Here is a 22,428-nt window from a genome sequence, read left to right on the forward strand (position 1 = left end):
GTCTCAATACAGGTGGTGCCTCGAAAGGCAATCCAGGTCCAGCTGGTGCGGACAGCATAATTCGAGGGCATAGAGGTGAAGTCTATGAAGTGTTTGCCTTAATCTGTGGGAACTGCACGTGTACTAGAGTCAAGCTTCCTGCTGTTTTTAAGAGTTTGAGTGTGGCTTGGGATGGAGGCCATGGGAGAGTTCAACTAACTGTGGATTCTGAGGTTGTTATGCGTATGTTAGTAGAGAAGATCCCCACCAACTCTCCATTTATACACATCGTTCGGAGATGCAAAAGCTCTTGTTTTCGAAAGGGAATGGGAAGTTACTATCTCTCATTGCTATAGGGAAGCTAATCGGGCTGGAAACTAGTTAGCTAACTATGGGGTGACGTCAAATGAGAAATTTGTCCTTTTTGAAGCGGTCCCAAAATATCTTCTTGCCGTTTTATTGGAGGAGTTGAGTGGGATGACGCACTCTAGGATGGTGCCGGCTACTAGGATTTCTTAGTTTTGCTTTGCTTTTAGTTGTTTTTCTTTTTGTGTGTTAGGATTTGTTTTCTTGTTTCGGGGCTTGCCCCTCTCTTTCACCCAAAAAAAAAAAAACTCTACGCCTCTACTTGTATATTGTCGTGCGTTGTGGTGTCGTACATCTGGGTGCACCGTCCCTTACACTTTTTAATCCTCCCTACTCTCCTGTTTTACCAAGCCAAAAAGGACGGTGTACAAGCAAAGCCGTTAAAAAGATGTATCATCCCACCAGAGGCGGCGTTCGCGGTGGTCGAGATCGTAAGTTCTTCATCTCTTTCTCCCTTATATCCGTTTAATTAATCTTTTCGACTTTTAAATCATGTAATCATTTCGTGAGTAGGTTCGATTAGCTTATTTCTTGAGGAATTTAAGTCGTCTTTGATTTTGTTTAGTAATCCTCTTTTACGGGTTTTAATTTACAGTAGCTTTGTGAAATTTTTTGATTGTTGGTGTTTTCGTGGTTCAATTTTATGTTTTTGACCTTTTTTTTTTCAACTTTGGAATTACTGGGTTGCTTTTTAAGTGGTTCGATTAATTGAAATTATAGATTAAAATATTTGTAGAATCTGTAATTTATTTTTGTAATTGTTTGAATTATTTTTCCATAGAGTGGTACAATTTTGAGTGGATTATTTATCCTTTTGAGTTAGGAATGAAAAATGATATTTTGATCGAAACTGAGTTCTCAATGAGGTTATAGGAGAAATTTGGGAATTATTGGTATCTTTGGGTTTTAAGACAATTTCGGATTTAAGAATTTTGAATTGGAATTAATTTTTGTCTTTCTGAGAAATGAGGTGCTGATAAAATTTAGGTTTTTAGTGATTTGTGCAGGGGATGCTGAAAATTAGCGATAGTTTCCATTTGTTGGAGAGAAATGTTAGGGTTTTTCTGAGTTATGTTGTGGATTGTTCCGTGTATGGATAGAGTAGTCTTTCTGTCACTCTCCGGTTATATATCTTAGTGTTTGTCTCTCTTTTTAATTTAAGTTTGCATTGCCACTTGCGTGCAATACGTCAGCAGTTTTTATTTGACATTAATTTTGATGTATATATGTATCTCAATTCCTATTCGATCTACGGAAGTCAGTATTGCACTATCGCTTCTTAAAAGACTTTTAATCGGAGATATGGAGGTAAGACCAAGATTCATTTTACTGTGGGGACTGAATAGCTTTTATTGATTGTTAGATTTGTTATTGATAGTAGGTCTGATGGCAATATGGCATAATATAGGTTTGGATTAGGTATGAGTCTAACATCTGCCATTGAGAGAGATCCTCCTATGCACGGAGTGTACGTGTGAGTGATAGTGAGACTCTTCTAAAAATTGGGTTTCTGTCATCAATTACTTTTTTCTTCACACCCGTAATTTTAGGAAAGGCCCAAAGTCACAACACAAGAGGAAGAAAATTGTGTAGTGTCGACTGTCGAGTGTGTCAAAATCAGAGAATTCATTTTGCTCTTCCATGTGCCATAGAATGTCAAAGGTAAATCCTTAGGAGGCATTTGGTATGGGGTATTATCATAGGAAAGAGAATTAGCTAGACTAATTCCCTTTGTTGTTGTTTGTAATGCCATTTTAATCATTCCATTTACCTTCTGCATTACCCCAAAATGATATTTCCATCTCCTTTTATGAACCATCCACACACCACTACTCACTACTCCCACAACCACTGCTCAACCACCACCACCTAATCACAGTTGCCGTTGTCCGATTAGCATGACCACTGGCACCGCCTCCCCACTGCAATCCCACCAGCAACGCTGCCTCTCATTACACTACTCATACCATATAAGAGCACCCAAATCTTACCCTAACCACCCCAAGAGCAGCTCCCACCCACTCAAAATCTCCCCTTACCGAACTTGAAATACCTCAATTATTTTTATTTTGAATAAAATACCTCAACTAATTGATAGCTTTAGTGTACCATCAATTAATTATAGGAAATATTGATAGCTTTCCTGTATTATGCAGCTCTAATTAAGTATAAAGTTTATTTGTATGATGGTTTTTGAATATTTTTCTCTCTAATTAAAACTTGTTAATTGTTAATGTCTTTATAGTATTTACATATTATATTTGACTCTATACTTTTTCCCCCATATTACAAATTATCATTGGCTGGTTTTGGAGTATTGTCCATATTTTATTTCCCCTAAATCTTGCCAACACATATGTCTGTTGTATGTGGCCAATAATCAGCAAGTAGATTACAGTTATTCAAAAAATGCTTATGATTGGAAATGGGAAATACAAGGGTAGCTGAAATTTGTAAACTATTAGGCTAATAGTTATGATGTGGGACCCCTATTGTGCAGATCACCTTCTCTATCATTATTATTAGATGTAGACATTTTGATAAGATCCTTTAAAAATAACAGCAAACTTTAGGAAGCAAAATTTTTACCAGATGGTCATTAGGGCCTGTTCTGTTACGTTGAAATTCAGTTCAGTTCAGCTCCTAATTTCCTTCTCTTATAAAATATTCATTTCAGTTCAGCTCAACTCAGTTCAGTCAATGAGAACAGGCCCTTACAGTAAGATGGTTTGAATTGGCTCGCAAGATAACCTTTGTTTTAATGGTATCACCATCTTTGTAAATAAAAGTGTGACTTTAATAGGGGGCTCAGGATTGGACTTTGGAAATGAGTTCGTTAGAATAGTGCTGACTCTGGCTTTGGTATGTTGCCTAATTTAGACTTTCTTTAGATGCGACTTCATGATAGAACTTTGCCTCAAAGATTATTGTCCTGAACTGTCTAATGGTTGCAGAGACTCTCTCTCTCTTCCGTTTGGCTTTATTTTTGGTCAGTGATAAACATATGATTTTATGCATTCTATTTTAGTGAATTATGATTTGGTTTCATGAATTTCGTGTTAATTTTATTGTTTGACTTGTATTCAACATTATTTTTCACCGTCTATAAATTTATGGTCAGTGATAATTTGATAAACATGTGATTAATTTGATAAACATGTGATTTTATGCATTCTATTTTTGTAAATTATGATTTGGTTTCATCAATATTGTGTTTATTTTATTGTTTAACTTGTATTCAACACTATTTTTCACTGTTTATGGTATTTTTTATCTTACGAAAATTTATGGCTTTTCTTGTTCTTTTCCAGAATTCAAGTGGGATGATGTGAAGGTTGATAAACACAGAGAAAATTACCTTGGTCACAGTCTTAAGGCTCCTGTTGGGAGATGGCAAAAAGGTATTTTTATTTTTCACTTGATGATTATGTAGGTTAAGGCTGTTCACCTGGGTCACCCAGAGGGTGCAGAATATGTTTTCCTTTTTTTTTTTTTTTTTTTTCTTTTACTCCCTCCTTTTTTTTTTTTTTTTTTTTAATATGCATCACTTTCCTTTTATGGGTGTTTTTTTTTATATGCATCACTTCTATATTTGGTAAGTTATACTATATTTTATTATTTCTCTTTCTTACTTTAAACCCCACTCAAATTATTTTATTATTCCTCTCTCTTCTATGTCCCCACTTAAATAATAAAATATCTATTCTCTCTCACATACTTTCTCTTTCATGGTCCCCATCATACTTTTATTATAATAATTTATTCACCCACTCACAACATTATTTATATCCCCTAAAACTATGTGCATTCTCAAGTGATGCATATAAAAAAAAACGGAGGGAGTATTATTTTTATAAAATTCATATATAGTGGATTAGGTGCATGCATTTATTCAAGGCTTAGTTTACACTTATTTCAACTGTTTTATTGTGTTTTCTTCATATTAAAGGGTAACCCTATATTTTTTTGTTACTCTTTCAGTCTGCTAGCTCAGACATGTTTATTTGGTGATTTTATGTCAACTTCTGAAACTTTGGTTAACTATGCTGATGCCAATCACAAAAACTAAGTTTGCATTGAGAAATTCTCAAGGAGGATGAAATACTATATTTTAGCTAATGCTATTAGATACTCCCTCCTTTCTATTATAACGGTTACACTTTCTAAAAATGGGTGTTTCAAATTAATGGTCACACTTTATTCCAATTTTTATAGGTTATATGGCCATTTTTATAATATATTTTCACTCTACTTTTTCACACTTTACTGGAATGTTCTGACTAACCTATTTTTTTTATTCATCTTTTCTTACAACACTCTACTCAAACTTTACATGATGAAACAGAGGGAGTAAATGAAACATTGTTTTTTCAGATCAAGACTTCAATAAAAAAAAAAAAAATGATTAATAGTTTTTACAAATCTATGTATTATGTGTTGTTGTGCTGCTCTGAGATTTTTCAATTGTAATGTTTGTCACTTATTACTTGAACAGGCAAAGATTTGTTTTGGTACACCAAGGACAAGAATTCTCAGGGTGTTGAACAGGATGCCTTAAAGGCAGAGATTCAGAGGATCAAAGAAGAAGAGGAGCAGTCAATGAGAGAAGCTCTAGGCTTAGCTCCAAAGCATTCTGACCGACCAAAAGGAAATCGTCTTGATAAGCATGAGTTTTCCGAACTTGTCAAGCGTGGATCAACTGCTGAAGATTTGGAAGGTGGTCATGCTGAAGCAGCAAAGGTTCAAGGACTTGGTTTTGCCAGGTATGAGTTTGGCATCTCAAATTTATTTTGACTAATTTTTTAGCATCTTTTGTATGATAATTGATCATGTATCTGCCTTAATACAGTCATGAAGTATGTAGAGTTTACTTTTGATAAGTTCTGCTTGTATCATTGGATATCATTGGAAAGTTTTGACATATTGGTTGTAAACTTGTAACTATATATTTTCTTAACTTGAATCTTCTGTGTGACAAGGATGGAATTATCCTTTGTCTGTCTGTGTGTGTGTGATTTTGGGTGGTGGTAATTTTAATTTATAAACATTATTTTCTCATCTTTTATTACAGTAAGAAATACTTAAAAGTGTTAACTTGCAAATCAACTTTTTGGCATTTGGGTCCCACATCAGTGTCTTAATTTTGTTTATTTATTTTCAGTGAAGGTAACATATCCAATGTTGGTGTCACTGAGTGTAATTTTGCTGTTAAAAAAAGTACTCCTTCCATACCACAACAGTTCTCATTGCAAAGAGATCTATAAGTTGTTGAGTTATCAGTTGCTGTTTTAATAGTTAAGTCATACGAAGTACTTCCTCCGTTCTTTATTACTTGACCTGTATTCCTTTTTAGGAAGTTTCTTTTTACTTGGCCTGTTTCCTTTTATGGAAAATATAACACTACACTTTTACTTATTTACCCTCATGACCAATTCAACATAATATGACACTACACCCTCTTACCTTTCCTACTTCCTCTCTCATCACCTCAGTCAACCCCAGTTCATTGATTACCACCACCCCAAATCTTCCTCTTTCCTACTCTTTATCCATGGCAGCCACCACAACCACACCTCAATATTTTTTTTAAACATCATTCACCACCCTTATCTCTCCTCTTCACCGCCGATGGTCTCCACCCTTCTCCTATCACACTCTCTCTCTTCACCTCCGCGCCGTTTCCACCACCGTCAAAGTTTACCAAATGTCCAAAATCACGGCTACGGTGGTCCAATCTAGCCGCCAAATTTAGATCTAAAACAAACACAACCAAATTCAACCTTCGTAGATACGGTTTTGGGTCTCAATTACGTAAAAATTGCTTGGGTGTGGGTGGTTGGAGTATGAGTATTTTCTTTCTCACTCCTTTCTTGTCTTTACTTCGGTGGTGGTACTAATTTCAATCTTCAATCTTTCAATTTCGTATAAATTGCTCATGTATGTGATGGTGGTTGTCTATTTTTTTTTTAAAAAAAAAAAAATTTAAAAAGGGTATGGTGGTGGTGGCTCCATGGGGCGGCGAAGGGGGGTGTGTGGTGAAGTGGTGGTGTGGTGCGGCTGTGGTGAAGTGATGGCTCCACAACTGTGCTGTGAGATGTACTGTTTATCTTGTATGTGTGGGTGGAGGGGAAAGAGGGGAAGGGTAGGAGTGGAGGGGTAATTTGGTCTTTCACTTTTTTTCCTACCCTACCTTAAAACTTGTGCCTATTTACAATGGGTCGAGTAATAAAAAACAGAGGAAGTAGGAGTTAGTGTAATATTTATAAAATTATTTTTATTGAAAGGTAGATTTGAAAAAAAGATAGTGGCCCAAAACAAAGGTAAAAAACAATTGTTAAGCAGTAGAAAAATATCAAACAAGGAAGTTTTTAGACTATTGTGGTACATCTGAAAATGGAAAGTGCTCAAAATAGTCTGGTCTGGGATGGAAGGACTAGGGAGTATATAGAAAGGAAAACAGAAATTAGTGGTTGTATAGCATGCTTCTCTGATGGCATGATTGCATGAAGACAATTGCTAGTTCCATTTAAACTTTGCGGTCTCTTTGTTGGTTGATAGCAGTTACAAGTCAATACAGGTCCTTGATTAGTTTGGTGATTGTATACTTTTCCATTGGACCTAGCGTTTGCTCTGCGTCTCATGGTAACCAAGTTATCAATAGTCTTGTTTTCAATGTGATTTTCTAGTAAAATTGGAGATGGCCTACTGGATGTTTGTAGCTCTTGAGCTCTAGATAGTGGAATGCCTATTTTTGTGCTTGATGAAAGGTCACCAATCCATATTTTCCTTGTCAACTTGAATGACGTTGGCTTGGAAATCATTGTATATGTTTGTTTGTTCTAGAAAATTACAAATTGTAGTTTGTAAATTGTTGATGTCTTCTCATTACATTTTACCAATATTTTGGATTTTAATTCCTTTCTTTTTACTTCTTCTGCTGTAAGTTGACGAGGGTATATGACAATTTCCTTGTGAAACAGCATTTTAGTCAAGTTGGTTCCTTGTGCATCTGCAGTTTTTAGCCTAGAACTTTGCTTTACCAAGGATGCAGTTTGCTGAGTATAAAATCTACATTTAGTTATTGGGTTTAGTCAATTGATTTCCTGTGCATCTGCATGTTCAACTCATCATGGGATTTTGAGGAAAACAAAGAGTTGTAGCATGGTTGAAGGATGCCGAGTTATATTGACGTCAGGTTTTATGTCACATAATTGGTTCAAGAGAATTGTTATGTGTAGAATGGTGTGAATTTCTTGGAAGATATTGTAGTCTCTTCTAATTTTTGAACTTATGATTTCCCCAGAGCTTCTCTGCTGTAACTTTACACTTGGTTCTTGGTGCACACAGATTTTACCAACACTGTTAATAGTGTTGCTGTTTGAAGTTTCACATTTGAATTTTATCATCTTCACATTTATTTTGTTCTTGGCAATCTAGGTATGACTCATTTCAGTTTGAAGTTTCACATTTGAGTTTTACCATCTTAACAATTATTCTGACCTTGATTATACAGAGCTCCTCGTATCATGGAGGCATCAACTACTGTTTTGCCTGGTGCCAAGGATGCTGTTGCTGAGACAGATAAGGCTCCTCCTGAGGCTTCTGAGAAATTGGATAAACAGGAGTCAGATGAGGAAGGTAGACGGAAGAAGAGAAAGCATGATGAGCGGAAACGTGAGAAGCACGAAGAAAGAAAACACAGGAAGCGTGAAAAGCATGAAAAACATCATTCTCATGACTCAAATGACAAGAGGAAACGTCGCAAGGAGGAGAAGAAGAAGAGAAGGAATGATTCAGATTCAGAATGAATTCGTTACTTCCTCTGTAAAACAAACACCCCTCACATTGTAATTTTCGCGGACCAATTTAACTTTGTTGATTTATACTAACCTTGTGTATTGTATGGTGTTGGCTACCTCATAAATGTAAGTTCTTTGCTAAGTTAGATCCTCAAAATCTAATTACATTTAGCTCAAGTCATCACAAACTTAATCATTTGAAAAATTTATGTTGAAATTATGGCGGAATTGGAGATGGAGATGGAGATGGAGATGGAGATGGAGATGCTTAACTATATGTATATCTATGCAAATAGAGATGCTTAACTATATGTATATCTATGCAAATAGAGATGCTCAACTATATGTGTATCTACGCCAAAAGAGATGTATGATGTATTGATGTGAGTCATGTTATAGGAGACAAGATTCAGGGAAATTTTTTCAATAGAAATTTCTGCAAATTATTTTGTGCATGTTGAGATGAGGGGGCAATTTGGGTTATTCGGATTAGTTATTAGGCTTACTTTAATTGATTTGGGTGGCAACGATGGGGATATTTAAGCTTTAAATTTGTGTTATCTTGTGCCAAAATGGCCAAGAGTGTCTAATTATTTGATTAAGATTCAAGATCATGTCATTTCACCTTATTTTTGTTGAACTAAATTATCAATAGACAATCGATAGACTTAGGCCTGTATAGAGTGCGGTTTAGACTTATTTAACTAAATTGCGGTTTGGTGTGGTTTGAAAATTGTGTTGCGGTTTTTGATAATTTTCAAACCGCGGTTTGCGGTTTGGTGCGGTTTCCAAAAATATTTAGACCAAACCGCACCGCAAACCGCACCTTAACGTAGTTTGCGGTTTTACACTACATTTTATTAAAAATATATAAAAGAACTAAGATATATGAGCTAGTCTTTGACTATTGGTTAATTAAAGGTTAAAAAAAAGTGTTTAATATTTGAATTATAAACTAATAATTATAAGATAAAATAAATATTTTGTTTTTAAAAGAATAATCATAATTTTAATCGAGAGAGAAATTATGGATGATGATTAAAAAAAAAAAAAAAAAAAAAGAAGAAGAAGAGAATAGAAAAGAGGGAATTGAGAAATTAGGAAATAACTGAAAGAGGGAAGAATAGTGAAATAGAAGAACATTGAGAATTTGAAAGAAGAAAACTACAACTTGCAAACACGTGGCGTTAATCTAATGGTGGACCACATAGTTTAAGGTGCACCATGGTGCATCTTATAATTTACTAGATTAATTTCGTCAAAGTCTTAACATAAACTTATTTTTAAATAATCAAATCAGTTTTTTTTTTTTTTTTTTTTTTTTTTCGAGGAAATCATCAAATCAGGTTAGACTACACCATTATAGATCAAATCATTATTGATTTCAAAAAAAAAAAGATCAAATCATTATTCATCTTTTAATTTGCTCTTATTTACCATTAAATATCTTAATTTCGTAATTTCCATATTTAACAAGTACATACCAATCGGGTTAATGTTTTATTAGATAAAATAAAATCAAATCACTTATAAAGAGGCGCAAAGGAAATGGAGAAAGCTTCTAACAAAAGCTTATTCTGTTTTCCTATTGCTTGCTTCTCCTTCTTCCATTATTATTCCTCAAAAAATACAAAAAGTATAATTTATTTATTTGAAATACCAAAAAAAATAAAAACAAAAGGTGAGAAAGGGGTAAACGCCTCTTTCTTCCTCCAACCACCATTGTTTGAGGCAGCTCAACCTCTCTCATCTAAACCTAACTTCATCAATTTCAAAGAGCTGCTTCAATTTATTTTAATTTTAACATCAATTTTCAAAATTTATCTTTTTGAATTGAATTTAATTTCCAAAAAATAAAAATGGTGTCGGCAAACAAGGAGATGGCTGTGTACTGTTTTGACACACTTGTTGCTCACTACAATAGCGACCAAATTCCTCCTCCTGCTTTCGATGAGGGTGATCAGTATGCCCCTTTCTCTCTTCCTTTGCACTAATCATTTTTTTTTATATTAATTATTAATTACTTGATTATGATTAACTAATTTATATTAAAAACATTATTAATAATGATATTTGTATATAAATATATTATGCATTATGTACATGAATTGTTGATACAGTTTTTGCATGTCTTTCTTGTTTAGTGGTTTTTTTTAATTATGGTTTGTATTTATTGAATTTTGATTGGAATATACTATAGTTAGTAATTTGGTTAAGGGTAATAAACCCCAAGTGGAATGGTGTGAGTTGGAATGGTGTGAGTTGGGATTGTTGGAATATACTATAGTTAGTAATTTGGTTAAGGGTAATTTGGTTTTTGTTTTTAGTCTTTTTACAAATGAGTATTGTACAAGTAAATTTAGTGGAGCATTACGTATTGTAGGGGAAGAACCAATCATATTTAGTGGAACACCAGTGGGACACAAAATATGGGACAATTGATTTTCTCCCGGGTGTTGGTGCAAAAATGCAAATAAGTCAATGCTACCCTTGCGAAAGGCAAGAATACATTAGGGGTATACCCTTAAAAACTACCGACCTTTGAGTTAGAGGTCTTGCTAGTGTACGAGTAATAATCTGAGAACTTCAAGAACTTTGAAGATAAAATTAATAAAAAGCAAATGACTAATTGAGATTAGAGCACAAAGTACAAGTAGGAAAATTTTTAGATTGACGATTGATTAGACCAATGGAGGAAGATTTACCTCCATGATTAATCCCAATCGATAGTTACTAACTGCTTTCGCTAAACTAATTCTAGGCTACTAAGCCTAGAATGCTAAGAATTAAGAAAGCGAATGAAAACTGTAAAAGTAATTGATATGATGTATGATTATATGATCCTCAATTCTGCTTCATTGTGCTTTTATAGAGATTTTTGGCGACGGTTTTCTGATCTTGGGTTGGTAGTTCCTCCTGTGATATTTATTTTCTCCTTTGGCGCCTCTATCCTCCTTTGAAATTATCTATTGGACCTCCTCCGTTTCAAGTTCATTGAACTTGCTGTCTTGGGCGTCTTTGACTTCTATCTTTATGGCTATTGGGCTTCTTAAGTTAGTCTATTCTCTTCATCTACTATCCCTCTAAAGTTAGGTCCGGTCAAAAGAAATAAAAATTGGGTCTAACAAGGGGTTAATTATGTGTTAGTAGCCTACTCTTGTATATTTGAAACTATAACTCATGTTTCCATATGCTTGATTTCACCTTGTTCAATAGATTGGTGGTGCTCTCTGTTTTCCATTGTTTTCTCCTTATTAGTTTGCTATTTGATGGCCATGTCATAATGTATATGAAATATTCTTACTAATTTCGTAGTTGATTTTAAATGAAATAACTAGCAAGTCTATAACGATACACTTTGCATGCCTCAATTATGTTTTCTAGGTTAAAAAAAATAAAAATAATAATAGATAACTTTATACCTTGTATTACCTATAATGAAGAATTTATTTTATTTGACTTACTTGTCTGCACTTGTTTTAGTTGATCGTTATTTGCTTGAAATAAACTTATTTGTGTAAGGAATTATGTGGATTTTTATTTTGTAGAAATATATTTTTTGTCTAATTTAAGCTATATTGCTTAAACTTACTTGAACTTATTTTGTCCAAATTAATTTAAAAAGCCTTATAGGTGTGCTATGTTTGTGTGGTAAATTTGTGACAATTAGTTATGGTAATTTAACTCAACAATTTTACAAACACCCCTATTCAAATGTGGCCAATATGCCTATTATAGGAAGTACTTATCAAGTACTAGTGGGAATAGCTTGTCAATGAGTTTTGAACTAAATGATTGTGGTTCTCTTTGCAGCCCTTTGTTTGTAACTTGGAAAAAGGTGGTTAATGGAGGTGAGCCTCGCCTTCGTGGCTGCATAGGAACTCTTGAAGCCCGCGCCATAATCAACGGTTTTAGAGACTATGCTCTTACTAGGTATTGTATGGAATTTATGTGCCTTTGATGGGTTTCTGCATGATATTGCTAAAAAACCTTAAGCACCTTGATTCCGTTTGCTTTTTTTTTTTTTTTTTTTTTTCAAGTCTTTCTTTCAATTGAGGTGCTTATAACAGAAAGTAATTAATTATTCTTGTGTGCTGCTTGCTTTTGTTTCATTGTACACTCTTTTTCTTTTGGCTAAAATTGTTTTAGCAATAGTCTTGGCAAAACAATCGAATTTCTTGGGTCAGAAGTAAGATTTATTTTTCTTAATTTTCAAAGTCCAACATGTTGTATTTGGTATGCTTATGCACCTCTTTTAGTTTTTGGGATGTCTATTTACTCCATAGAGCTTTATGAAATCTCTTTAAATATCTTGTTTTGTGGTGGAAAAAAAAAAAAAAAAAAAAAAAAAAAAGAAAGTGGTTCTAAACTAAATTTTCTTGTGATATTTAAAAAAAAAATATTCTATGTGAAGTATAAATTTTGTATGTATAGTTGGTTTAATTATGAATAACTACATCTTTTTGACTTTGAAATAGTGTTACAAAATTGTACTCCGTACTCCGTTCGTTTTTTTTTATATTCACTTGCATTTGGCGCGGTCTCCAAAACGCATGTTTGACTAAGCATTTCTTTTATCACTTTTGCCAATACAAGAATTTATCTGTAAATATCTCTAATCATCAATATCCATAAGTAAAAATAAAAAGTTGATATTTTAAAAGTACACAATAAAATGAATCTAACAAGATCCTACATACAAGACTATGTTTTTTCTTATCTATAAACTACAAAAGCTAGTCAAAGTAGAGTTTGTGAATAGTATCAAAAGTCAAAACGTGTCATCTAATTTGAAACGGAGAAAGTATTTCATTACGTACTAGTGTAAATTATGAAAAACTGATATTTACATACCACTCAAAATGTTTTTTGTTTGATCCCATGATTAGTAAATGAGTAGAAAAATAAAAAGAACGGAGTGAGTACTTCACGACATAGTTAAAAATTATCTGTAAAACAGCATTTACTCAAAGATATGTCTATGAGTTAATTTGATGCCTTCAAGATAGAAATACGCTGGTTAGTAGATACTATATCTTTGTAACTGTTAATGCAATCTGAGTCTGATATAAATTGCCACATATATCTCTCCCAGCGGTTTTTATTTTCATTTTGATGCCTTTCCCACCTTATCCCTATTCTTGAAATGAGTGTTAGATGAAGTGTTTTGTAGATCATTATGTTCATTTATAATCCAAATGGATGAATATAACTCTCTTGTGCAAAATAAGAGCAACCTGAGGGACTGTGGTGTGCTTCAGTTCCAAAATATTCATGTGTTTTTGTAAATTGAATTTGCCTCACTTGAGCCTCACAAGAAGTTCAGACTGACATGAGAGGAAGCCATGTGACTAATGTTTCTGTTTGACTGGTGAATTCTCCTGCAGGGTGAGAGCTACTGTCCACAGTAAAACATGCCATGGCCTTGTTTCTCTATATATTTGCCATTTCCTTGTAGTGCCTCTTTGTACTGTATGCTGAACCTTCATAGTCCATGTCATAGTTATATACTTAAGAGTTATATTACAGAAATTAAGTTTATTTTATTAATATTTCATGTATAATATGCCCATTGCTAGTAACGAAACCATCTTAATTTGATGATTTATGAGCTAAAACCCCACTTTCCTTGTATGATCTTTGTAAATTGCCTTGATTGTAATTTACTTGAACTGTTTATGACACAAAATGGTCATTGTTGATTCTATATTGTGTTTCTTCATTGTTATTTGATTTTGACACTTACTCTTAGATTTGTGAAACTGAGGTGTTCTTATTTTGCTTGATGCTTGCAATTTAGAGTCATATTCTCCACTTTAAATTTTTTCCTTTCCCTGCCAATTGGGTAAATTCAAGTTGATCTCTGAGATAAATGATTTGAATAAATCTCCTCTCACAATTTATTCATTTTCTTTTATTATTTAAATGATAAAAGTAAAATAATAAAGTGGCACAGATTTCAACACATAAAGTTTCGAGAGGAGATAAATTAGATTGTTAATCTCTGAGATCAACTGGGGCTCCCTCCTGCCAATTTCAATTAAAAACTACCCATCGCAACTTTTATTACCCCCTTCATCCCTAATTAAAGCCCCAATTGTCCTAAAGCCCTATTTTTCATTTGGGTGGGGTCTATTATTTGCTAATTTATCTTAGTTCATTTTTAACCAACTAAAACCCCTTTGACTTCACTATTTTAATCTTAAATCCTCTAAAAACAATGGACTATGCCCTTACCTTTCTTATTTGTTTAGCTTTAATCAACAATATCCCACTACAACCCCTCTCCTAAAATTGTTTGTCCAACGAAATTGAGGCTTTTATTTAAGGTTGAATGGAGCATTCAAGTTGAGAGATTATAACTTGGTTAGTAGACAACACTTAGTGGCTAGTACTGAGTTAAAAGATCATGACTAAATTAATTGGTAGTTGGAGTGTAAGTGTAACTTGAAAATTGGAATTTACATGTTAGAATCCTTTGTTGGAACTGAGTTGATACCTTCAGAAACGAAGAAAAAGGGTCAGAGTTAGGGTGCGTTTTATCTACCTGATTTGAACTTATCTGAATTTATATTAATATATCTTATTTAACTTACCTCTAAACTTTTCTTAACATATTAGACCTCATTAAAATTTATTTTAGTGGTAAATCGAATTAATCAACCCATATTAGAACTTATCTTAACTTTTTTTTTTTTTTTTCTGAACTTGTATATACTTTTTATTTTAGTAAAATAAGTGAAAATAAGTTAAATAATACATGGTCCTTACCTTTTTGGAGAAGTTGATGCGAATAGATAAGAGGCACTAGCTTCATAGTTCATAATATCTTTAGATAGAGATGAAATAAAATGGCAGTAGTTTGGAGATTTCAATTGCCAACGCTTATTATGTAGGGAAATAATACATTAATTTATGAATATTATTATATTTGCAAAAAAGGAATTTGGAAGAGTTGAATTGGGGTGTTTACTAATTATACACTCTGTTATCTTTGTTAATTATGTCTGCTCACTTCTCTTTGTTTTTAGTACAGTTTATTATGCAGATTTAATTTTTCCTCTCTCTCTTTTCTCTCCTGCCATTCTATAGTCTAAATTATGTGCATGTTATGTCACAGTGCACTTAGAGATCGCCGTTTCCCCCCAATTCAAGCTAAAGAACTACCCCAATTAGAATGTACAGTTTCAATACTGACAGAATATGAAACTGCTGCTGACCACCTTGACTGGGAGGTTTGTGTTCTTCTTCCTCATATTTTTGGTTGCCAGATTTATGGTTTCCTTATAAATTTAATAATGTGCAGTGCTCTATCATTATAATGTGTTTTATGTTCAAATCTTTAAGATAATATACTAGTATATAGATGGGCAGTATTTAAATTTTTTATTATTGTAAGTGTAAGCTGATGTCAAGAATGACCAATCTGTCTATGTGTATACAAAGGATTTTTCCATGGTTGAACTTGCTGATTGTTTGTGATGATTAATATGGAGAGAGTAACTATTAGGCTAACTGGCTTATAGAAATTCTTGCCTGAAATTCATCTTTGCAATTGCCAGTAAAATTCCAAGTTTCGTTACAGCCTTATTTTTGTTAGAAAATAGCTCTTTGGAGTAACATAAGGCTGATATTTTTGTTGGGATTAAAAGGGGCCTCTAATTATAAAATCTGTTTAGTTCTATCAATAATTGGTTATATCAAGTACTACTTTTGCCTCAACTGGCCAACCTTATGTGGTCGGAATATCAGACATCCTGAATCAGTCCTTCCACCTTTATCTTTCTGCATCTTTCATTTATGGAGGCATGGGTTTATCTCTATGTTAAAATTTTTGTACCCATGAAACCCGGGTTCTTTTTCAGACCTTTACATTGGATGCGCTTAATCTTGTTAAGTTCCTAACCACTGATTAGATTTCCTGAGTGATTGCTCCAAGCCATGCGTCAATGAATAATGGTTGTTTAAGGAGTTAGAAGTTAGGTGTTGAAGAAAGCAGGATCTATTGTAGATATATAATTTTCATGCCATTGCAAGTTTGCAACTCTATTGAAGGTCTTCCTGATCTTAGTAGGTACAAAGTGCTTTTTTTTTTTTCATTCATATTCGGTAATAATGAAGCCCTTTATTTTTTTTAATTTTTTTTTTTGAAGGGGCAGGGGGGATGATTTATATGAATTTTGCATTCTTTTTTGTAAGTAGCTTATACAATGATAGTATTGTATGACAAGGAATTACCAAAAATTTTCAATTGATATTATCACTTAACTATGTTTGGTAGTTTTTTTTTTCCTTAGGTATTGTATAAAATGATGTTGGGTTGGTGCTGTGTGATGCTTTCTTCTGACAGGTAGGAAAGCATGGTATAATAATTGAATTTACTGATCCTGACTACAATACCCGGCGAAGTGCCACATACTTACCTGAAGTTGCTGCACATGAAGGTCGGTTGTATTGTTTTAAACAAAATAAAGTTTGTAGTGTTGGTTTTGATCTATAGACATTACTTGCTATGATATTCAACTAGAAATACAACATATACTGAAGGTGATCTTATCAAAAGTTGCTTGACCTTGTAACTTTTGAAGTCAAAGTTTATTATCTGAATGAAGTTGGGGTGGCATCCCATTGACACAAAATACTTTTGCTTAGCTTATTTACTAGATAGTATGCAGGATGCCTCTGAAGCTCAAGCTCAAGCTCATAGCCATGGTAATCTGCCATCATGGATGGCTGCTAGCTTTTGTTATTTGTCAATCCCATTTTAGGCTAATGAAAATTCTCCTTAGGCTGTGGGTTTAATTAGTTCTAGTCAAGTAATCAGTTAATCCCTTTTCTCTCTGCAAAATCCAAATTGCCTTACTGTGTTTACTTACTGCACTTCTTTTACCAGGTTCTTGATTTCAAAATATTTTCTGTGTAAGAATTCCAGATAATTAAAGCCGGTAAGGCTATGTATACCATGCCTCTTCAGATCCCATAGGCCAGCAAGAATAGGATTTAATTTGTTGTTTTGTCCTTTCTTTTAGTTTTGTTTCTTGTCCTTTGCATTTTCATGAAACTGGCTGTCAATCTGTGATTTTTTTTTTCCTGCCCTGATACGAGTGTTATTAAAACAAGAAGGGGTTTTTGGGTCTTGGATGGTCACAACCATGGATGGTTGCCAGCTTACATGTTTATGCCTTTCATGCTTATAAATTTTCCTTTGCTCTTTGATTGACAGCACATTGGTGTGAAATATTCAGCTTCAGTATTTTGATTATGTTAGTTGGCTTTACTGTGTTTTTTTGGAAAACATGATTCATGCTTCATATATATATTTTAAAAAAATTAAATTAATTGACACTCGATCTTGTTAGTCATGGTAAAGTGGTAGTCCCATTTTGACAATATGCAAAGATCCTTACATCATTTTCCTCTTGTGCCTTGCACACTTTTTTTGTTCTCCATATATTTAATACCTAACATTCACAATTTTTGAGGTTTAACAGTTCTATTCTGTTAGATGCTGCTCATCAATACCTGAAACTTTTTAATATTTCTTTGTGGTTTTTAGATTGTTGTAGCCTTGTAAGGTCGGGAAACAATATAATCGACTCTGTACGTATCGTTCGAATATTTAGACTAATGGTTGTTGGACAATGACAGTTAACAATATAATTTGGGAGTATCTATGAATTTTTGAATGTTCTGGATTTGTAACAGCCACAGGATTTATGATTATAATGATTAGGCCTGCAGGGAAACAGAGAGGAGGCATAATATTGATATATTCATTTGGTTGTGTGCGTTTGCATTCATAACTTACATCTGTATATATATGACTAAAGAGTTTATTCTTAAAAAGCACATTTAAAGGTACATGCTCTTTTATCCTGGAGATTTTGAAACATTTGAATAATGGAAACTTGCGAAAGTATTTATAGACATGTCAGACTCATGAAGATTCATATATAATAAGGTCTCGCTAGATTCTTTTTTGCTTTTGCCTCAACCTTTGGAATTTGTTGGTATGTGTTGCTTTTCTGTGATGGTGTGAAGCTGACTTTGATAGCTTATATTATAGCTTTCCATGTATATGGAGTTGAAAAATGTTACTCCTTATATTTCAAGCATACATAATGAAGTGTTAAGCCTGCAAGGAAGTTGTTTTTTTTTTTTTTCCTGATTCAGTGATAACATATAGTGATGCCTATCAGGTTGGACAAAGCTTGAGGCTATCGACTCCTTGATGCGAAAGGCTGGTTACAATGGTGTAATCACAGACTCAGTTCGGCAGCGCATTCGAATGACTCGCTATCAGAGTACCGCATTTACAATGCACTATGGAGAGTACATTGCATATGTGAAGAATACCCGAGGTGCTGTGCCCGCTATTAATGGGTTAAAGCCTGGCACTTTTTAACAGTTCCATACTGCTTACTATTTGAATTGTTTCCTCTTAAAGGATTGAATTCATAGGATTTCGGTTGAATGTGATTTGTTCAACCCACATAAAGCCATTGTTGGTGACTTAATTGGAATTTTTAAATTTTGGGCAGAGAACATTAGAAATTGACCTCCTCATTGAGGTGGCTATGGTGTTCTTCTGCCCTAATATTTTCTGTTATTGATTTCCTGAATGAAAAAGTTGGACTGGCTGTTAGCCCTTTTTTCATTATGTTGTAACACGAATGACTTGTTACATGTGTTGTCTGACTTGTCTCTGATTTGCTCCTCCCAAATTCAATAGGTTTTTTTTTTTTTTTTTTTTTTTTTTTTTTTTTTTTTTTTTTTTTGCATAATAAGTAAGTACAAGTTTACACAATACAAATCAAAATACCAAGGCATAAAAATATAGGCACGTGGGATCTTGTTTTACTCCTTTTGATTTGTACTTTCATAATATCAAATTTTTTTTTTTTTAAGTTTTACAAATTGGTAATTAAAAAAATTAACGATTGAATAGTACATTGGCAAGCGTAAAAAGAGAAAATATTGCAACTATATTAAGAGAAAGAGGAAGTATATACATGGGTGTACCGAGTACAAAGGAATATTAATGTAATTTTTGGCGCTTGTTAATTAAAGGCATTATTTTATTTTTTTGATTTCTTTTTCCGTTCTTGTCTCTGTTTTTTTTTCTCTTTATACCTCATTCATGCTCTGTTTTTTTTTTTCCTTCCTCTTTTTCGTCTCATTTTTTCGATTTTTGTTTTGAATCATGCATAATTGTTGTAGCTATAATTGTGAATCGGTAACATAGGATGCATGGGTACTTCACTTGATCATCATACTTGTATTGGATATTGGGTACTTGGATACAATACTTTATACATTTGGTATCTATATGTATTATGTATAAGTAATGTATATACCCACTCTCCATACAAATACGACTATGGGGGGTTTGGTTTTCGGGGAATTTGGGTGGTTTTCCGGCATGGCTAGGAGGTTTTCAGGGTAAGTGGTGGGGTTTTGGGGATAGGTGGGGATGGGTTTTACAAGCAACAACTTATTTGAATTCATGGTTGTTGTTGTTGATGCTGGTGGCAAAGTTAGATGCAGTGGCAGTAGGAGGGGTGTATGCTACTGCGATGATGGTTTTTGCGGACTACTTAGTTGTGAACAATGGTCAAGTAAGTCGTTGTAGCTCGTTTGGTGGCGGCTGGTGCAGCGGCTGGGTTCAGGTGGGGGCTGGGTTCAGGCGTTCAGCTAAGGTGGGGTGGGAGTGGGGGCTGCAGTCAGAGGAAATGAATGGAGGTGGTGGTTTCGGCTTGGTTTGGTGGTTTTAGCTTGGGGTACGTAGCTGAAGGTGGAGTGGTGGTGGTGGTGGTGGTGGTTTAGTTTAATTTGGTAGGGTGATTGTTCAGGTGGTGAACGTGGAGGTTGGAAGGTGGCTTGGTGAGAGGAGATTAGCTTTTTTTATTTTTTTTTTTAAAAAGGGACATTTTTAACTTGTTTAATAGGATGCAGGTCAAATGAATCTTTAAGAAAAGATTGACAGTAGAGGTGGGATCATTTTTAGAAAATCTAAAGGTTGGATTTTTGTAGGAATGACCAGGGAAAGAAAGGATTATTTATATCCATCTTTTCTAATATTAAACTCTTATTTAATTTCTGTAAAATAAAAAATTAAAGAGAAGGTATTGCGTACGTACGGACTCACGAACTGTTAGGTGCGGGAGGCTTAGCTAATATATTTTACTTGTTGGCTGATATGTTACATGTGTTGGCTTATAAATTTCATTTGTTGGCTGATATAGTTTTTGGGTTGGCTAATATATTCCTTTTGTTGGCTAATATGTTTTTTTTCCCTTTTGTTGGATGATATCAAACATCATTTGGCTTATATATTTCTTTAGTTAGCAGATATATTTATTTTGTTAGCTGATATGTATATTTTAATTGTTGGCTTAAATGTTTCATTTTGTTAGCTGATATGTTTATTTTGTTGGCTTACCTGTTGTTTTGGCTGATACACATCATTTGTTGACTGATATGCTTTATTTGTTAGCTGATATGTTCCTTTTGTTGACTTATTTGTACCTTTTGTTTGCTGATTTCATCCTTTTGTTGGTTGATATGCTTCTTTCGTTGGATGATATGTTTCGTCTCTCGACTGATAAGTACCTTTTGTTGGTTGATATTTTACTCTTGTTGGCCAACATATTACTATTGTTGGCTTACAAGTTTATTGTGTTGTCTGATACATTTTTATTAGTATCTCATATGTCCCGTTGATATGTATATTTCAATTAGTATTAAGTACTCCAGGAGTATGGTACTCCTATTATGCTATACACGTTATTATGTTAAAGCCATGAATTATTTTGGATTGAACCTTATATTATTTTGCTAAACTATTATGTTATTTGCTTAAACATTGTGTTAGTATATATTATATTAGCCTTTTTTTTTGTTAAAACATTAAATTGTGTTATTTTGGTTTAAATCATATGACGATCTTTTTAAGTATGAGGTTATTTTTCTTAAACTTGGTGTTATTATTTTTTTTTTAAATATAACTTATTATTTTATATTAATTAAACATTGTATTTTTTGCCAAAAACTTGTTATTTTGTTTAAACTTATTTTAGAGGAAGTAGCTAAATAAAAATAGAGAATAAAATCGAAAGAGATAAATATGGCCTGGTGAACATAGCATGTAATGTTATGTAACAAAAAGTTTTCAATCAAATAACATAGAATTATATTATACTGAATAGCATAATATACTAAATAAAGTAGCATTCGTATACAATGATCAAATTTATGTAATAACATTATTGTATAGAAAAATAACATCAAATACATCACTGAATAACATAATACAAATTTTAAAATAACATGAAACAACAAAAACTTTGTATTTCATGAGTACAAAAGAATCTACTACGGAATAACATATAATTAATATAAAATAACATACATACAAATCAAAATAATAAGAAGTTTACATCGAAATAACATAAAATCTACACAACCTGGAGTACCATGTGCATGGTACTCCAGGAGTATAAAAGAAATTGCGTATATTTATATCTTTCTCTCCCCTCTTTCTCCCTCTTCCTTTTTCCTCTTTCCTCTTTAAGTATCAACATCCCACCCAAACCCAACAAATCACACCATAACCTCACTCACCATAACCCCACGACCCATACCTCACGCCACACCACCACCCGTCGCCCTAACCAACAACCCTAACCTCACGCCACCACCTCAAATATCGCAGCACCACTACCAGCCACCATCAACTAACAAATTGCAACCACCAGCCGCAGATCGCATCACCACCAACCACCAGCCACCATTAGTCGCAAATTACATCACCACCAGCCACCAACCACAACCATCAACAAGCATAACTGCTTCACCTTCGTCCGTCTTCGTCGTCATCGCCATCTTCAATTCAATCATAAAATAAATCATTTCCTTTGATTTGGTTGGCTAATTCAAGCATTAAGATGTTCTTTTGTGAATTGTGAGCACTAAAATCTCAATTTTCTTTTGTTAGTTGAGACGATTAATACAAGAGGGGGGGTGAATTGTATCGAGTTCCTAATGACTACTTTTCGCGGATTAATAAACAATGCATATAGGAACTTGCAAGCACACACAAATTTTACGAGGAAACCTTCCAGGACCCAATTGGAAGTAAAACCTCGACCCTACCTTAGGGATTTCAAACACACAAACTCCACTATAATAGGGCAAACACCAAGTCACAACCTATTAAACACAGACCTTTAGTTTCACAAGTTCCTCACTGGAATTGCTACTTGATAGGACCCTATCCTACCCA

The 22,428-nt window shown here is 33.7% G+C and overlaps 2 protein-coding genes across 3 annotated transcripts; both read left to right on the forward strand.

The window, feature by feature from the left end:
• The first annotated feature begins 558 nt into the window (after positions 1 to 558).
• Positions 559 to 8,290, forward strand: LOC145604822 (uncharacterized). Its single transcript, XM_081660792.1, has 4 exons — positions 559 to 776; positions 3,657 to 3,746; positions 4,841 to 5,108; positions 7,859 to 8,290. The coding sequence occupies exons 1-4, from the start codon at positions 734 to 736 to the stop codon at positions 8,151 to 8,153; spliced, it is 696 nt and encodes a 231-aa protein (XP_081516918.1). The 5' UTR covers positions 559 to 733; the 3' UTR covers positions 8,154 to 8,290.
• A 1,432-nt stretch (positions 8,291 to 9,722) lies between these two features.
• On the forward strand, positions 9,723 to 18,801 carry LOC145605736 (uncharacterized protein At2g38710-like). Of its 2 annotated transcripts, XM_081661806.1 has the most exons (5): positions 9,730 to 10,107; positions 11,958 to 12,077; positions 15,265 to 15,379; positions 16,495 to 16,588; positions 18,344 to 18,801. In XM_081661806.1, exons 1-5 carry the CDS (start codon positions 10,004 to 10,006, stop codon positions 18,547 to 18,549), a joined length of 639 nt encoding a protein of 212 aa, XP_081517932.1. In that variant the 5' UTR covers positions 9,730 to 10,003; the 3' UTR covers positions 18,550 to 18,801. The 2 variants fall into 2 exon arrangements, with proteins under 2 accessions (XP_081517933.1, XP_081517932.1); XM_081661807.1 differs by lacking the exon at positions 11,958 to 12,077 and having other exon boundaries at positions 9,723 to 10,107.
• Positions 18,802 to 22,428: the final 3,627 nt, after the last annotated feature.

The sequence above is a fragment of the Chenopodium album genome, chromosome 22, assembly GCF_948465745.1.
Source record: "Chenopodium album chromosome 22, dcCheAlbu1.1, whole genome shotgun sequence".
NCBI classification, from domain to species: domain Eukaryota; kingdom Viridiplantae; phylum Streptophyta; class Magnoliopsida; order Caryophyllales; family Amaranthaceae; genus Chenopodium; species Chenopodium album.

What these genes read in the sequence shown, in the direction of transcription:
- LOC145604822 (XM_081660792.1), top strand. Translation starts at nt 734, where the DNA reads ATGTATCATCCCACCAGAGGCGGCGTTCGCGGTGGTCGAGATC. An exon ending in CGTTCGCGGTGGTCGAGATC is followed by an intron (nt 777 to 3,656) that starts GTAAGTTCTTCA and finishes GTTCTTTTCCAG; the next exon opens with AATTCAAGTGGGATGATGTG. An exon ending in CAAGGACTTGGTTTTGCCAG is followed by an intron (nt 5,109 to 7,858) that starts GTATGAGTTTGG and finishes TTGATTATACAG; the next exon opens with AGCTCCTCGTATCATGGAGG.
- LOC145605736 (XM_081661806.1), top strand. Translation starts at nt 10,004, where the DNA reads ATGGTGTCGGCAAACAAGGAGATGGCTGTGTACTGTTTTGACACACTT. An exon ending in AGAGACTATGCTCTTACTAG is followed by an intron (nt 12,078 to 15,264) that starts GTATTGTATGGA and finishes GTTATGTCACAG; the next exon opens with TGCACTTAGAGATCGCCGTT. An exon ending in CTGACCACCTTGACTGGGAG is followed by an intron (nt 15,380 to 16,494) that starts GTTTGTGTTCTT and finishes TTCTTCTGACAG; the next exon opens with GTAGGAAAGCATGGTATAAT.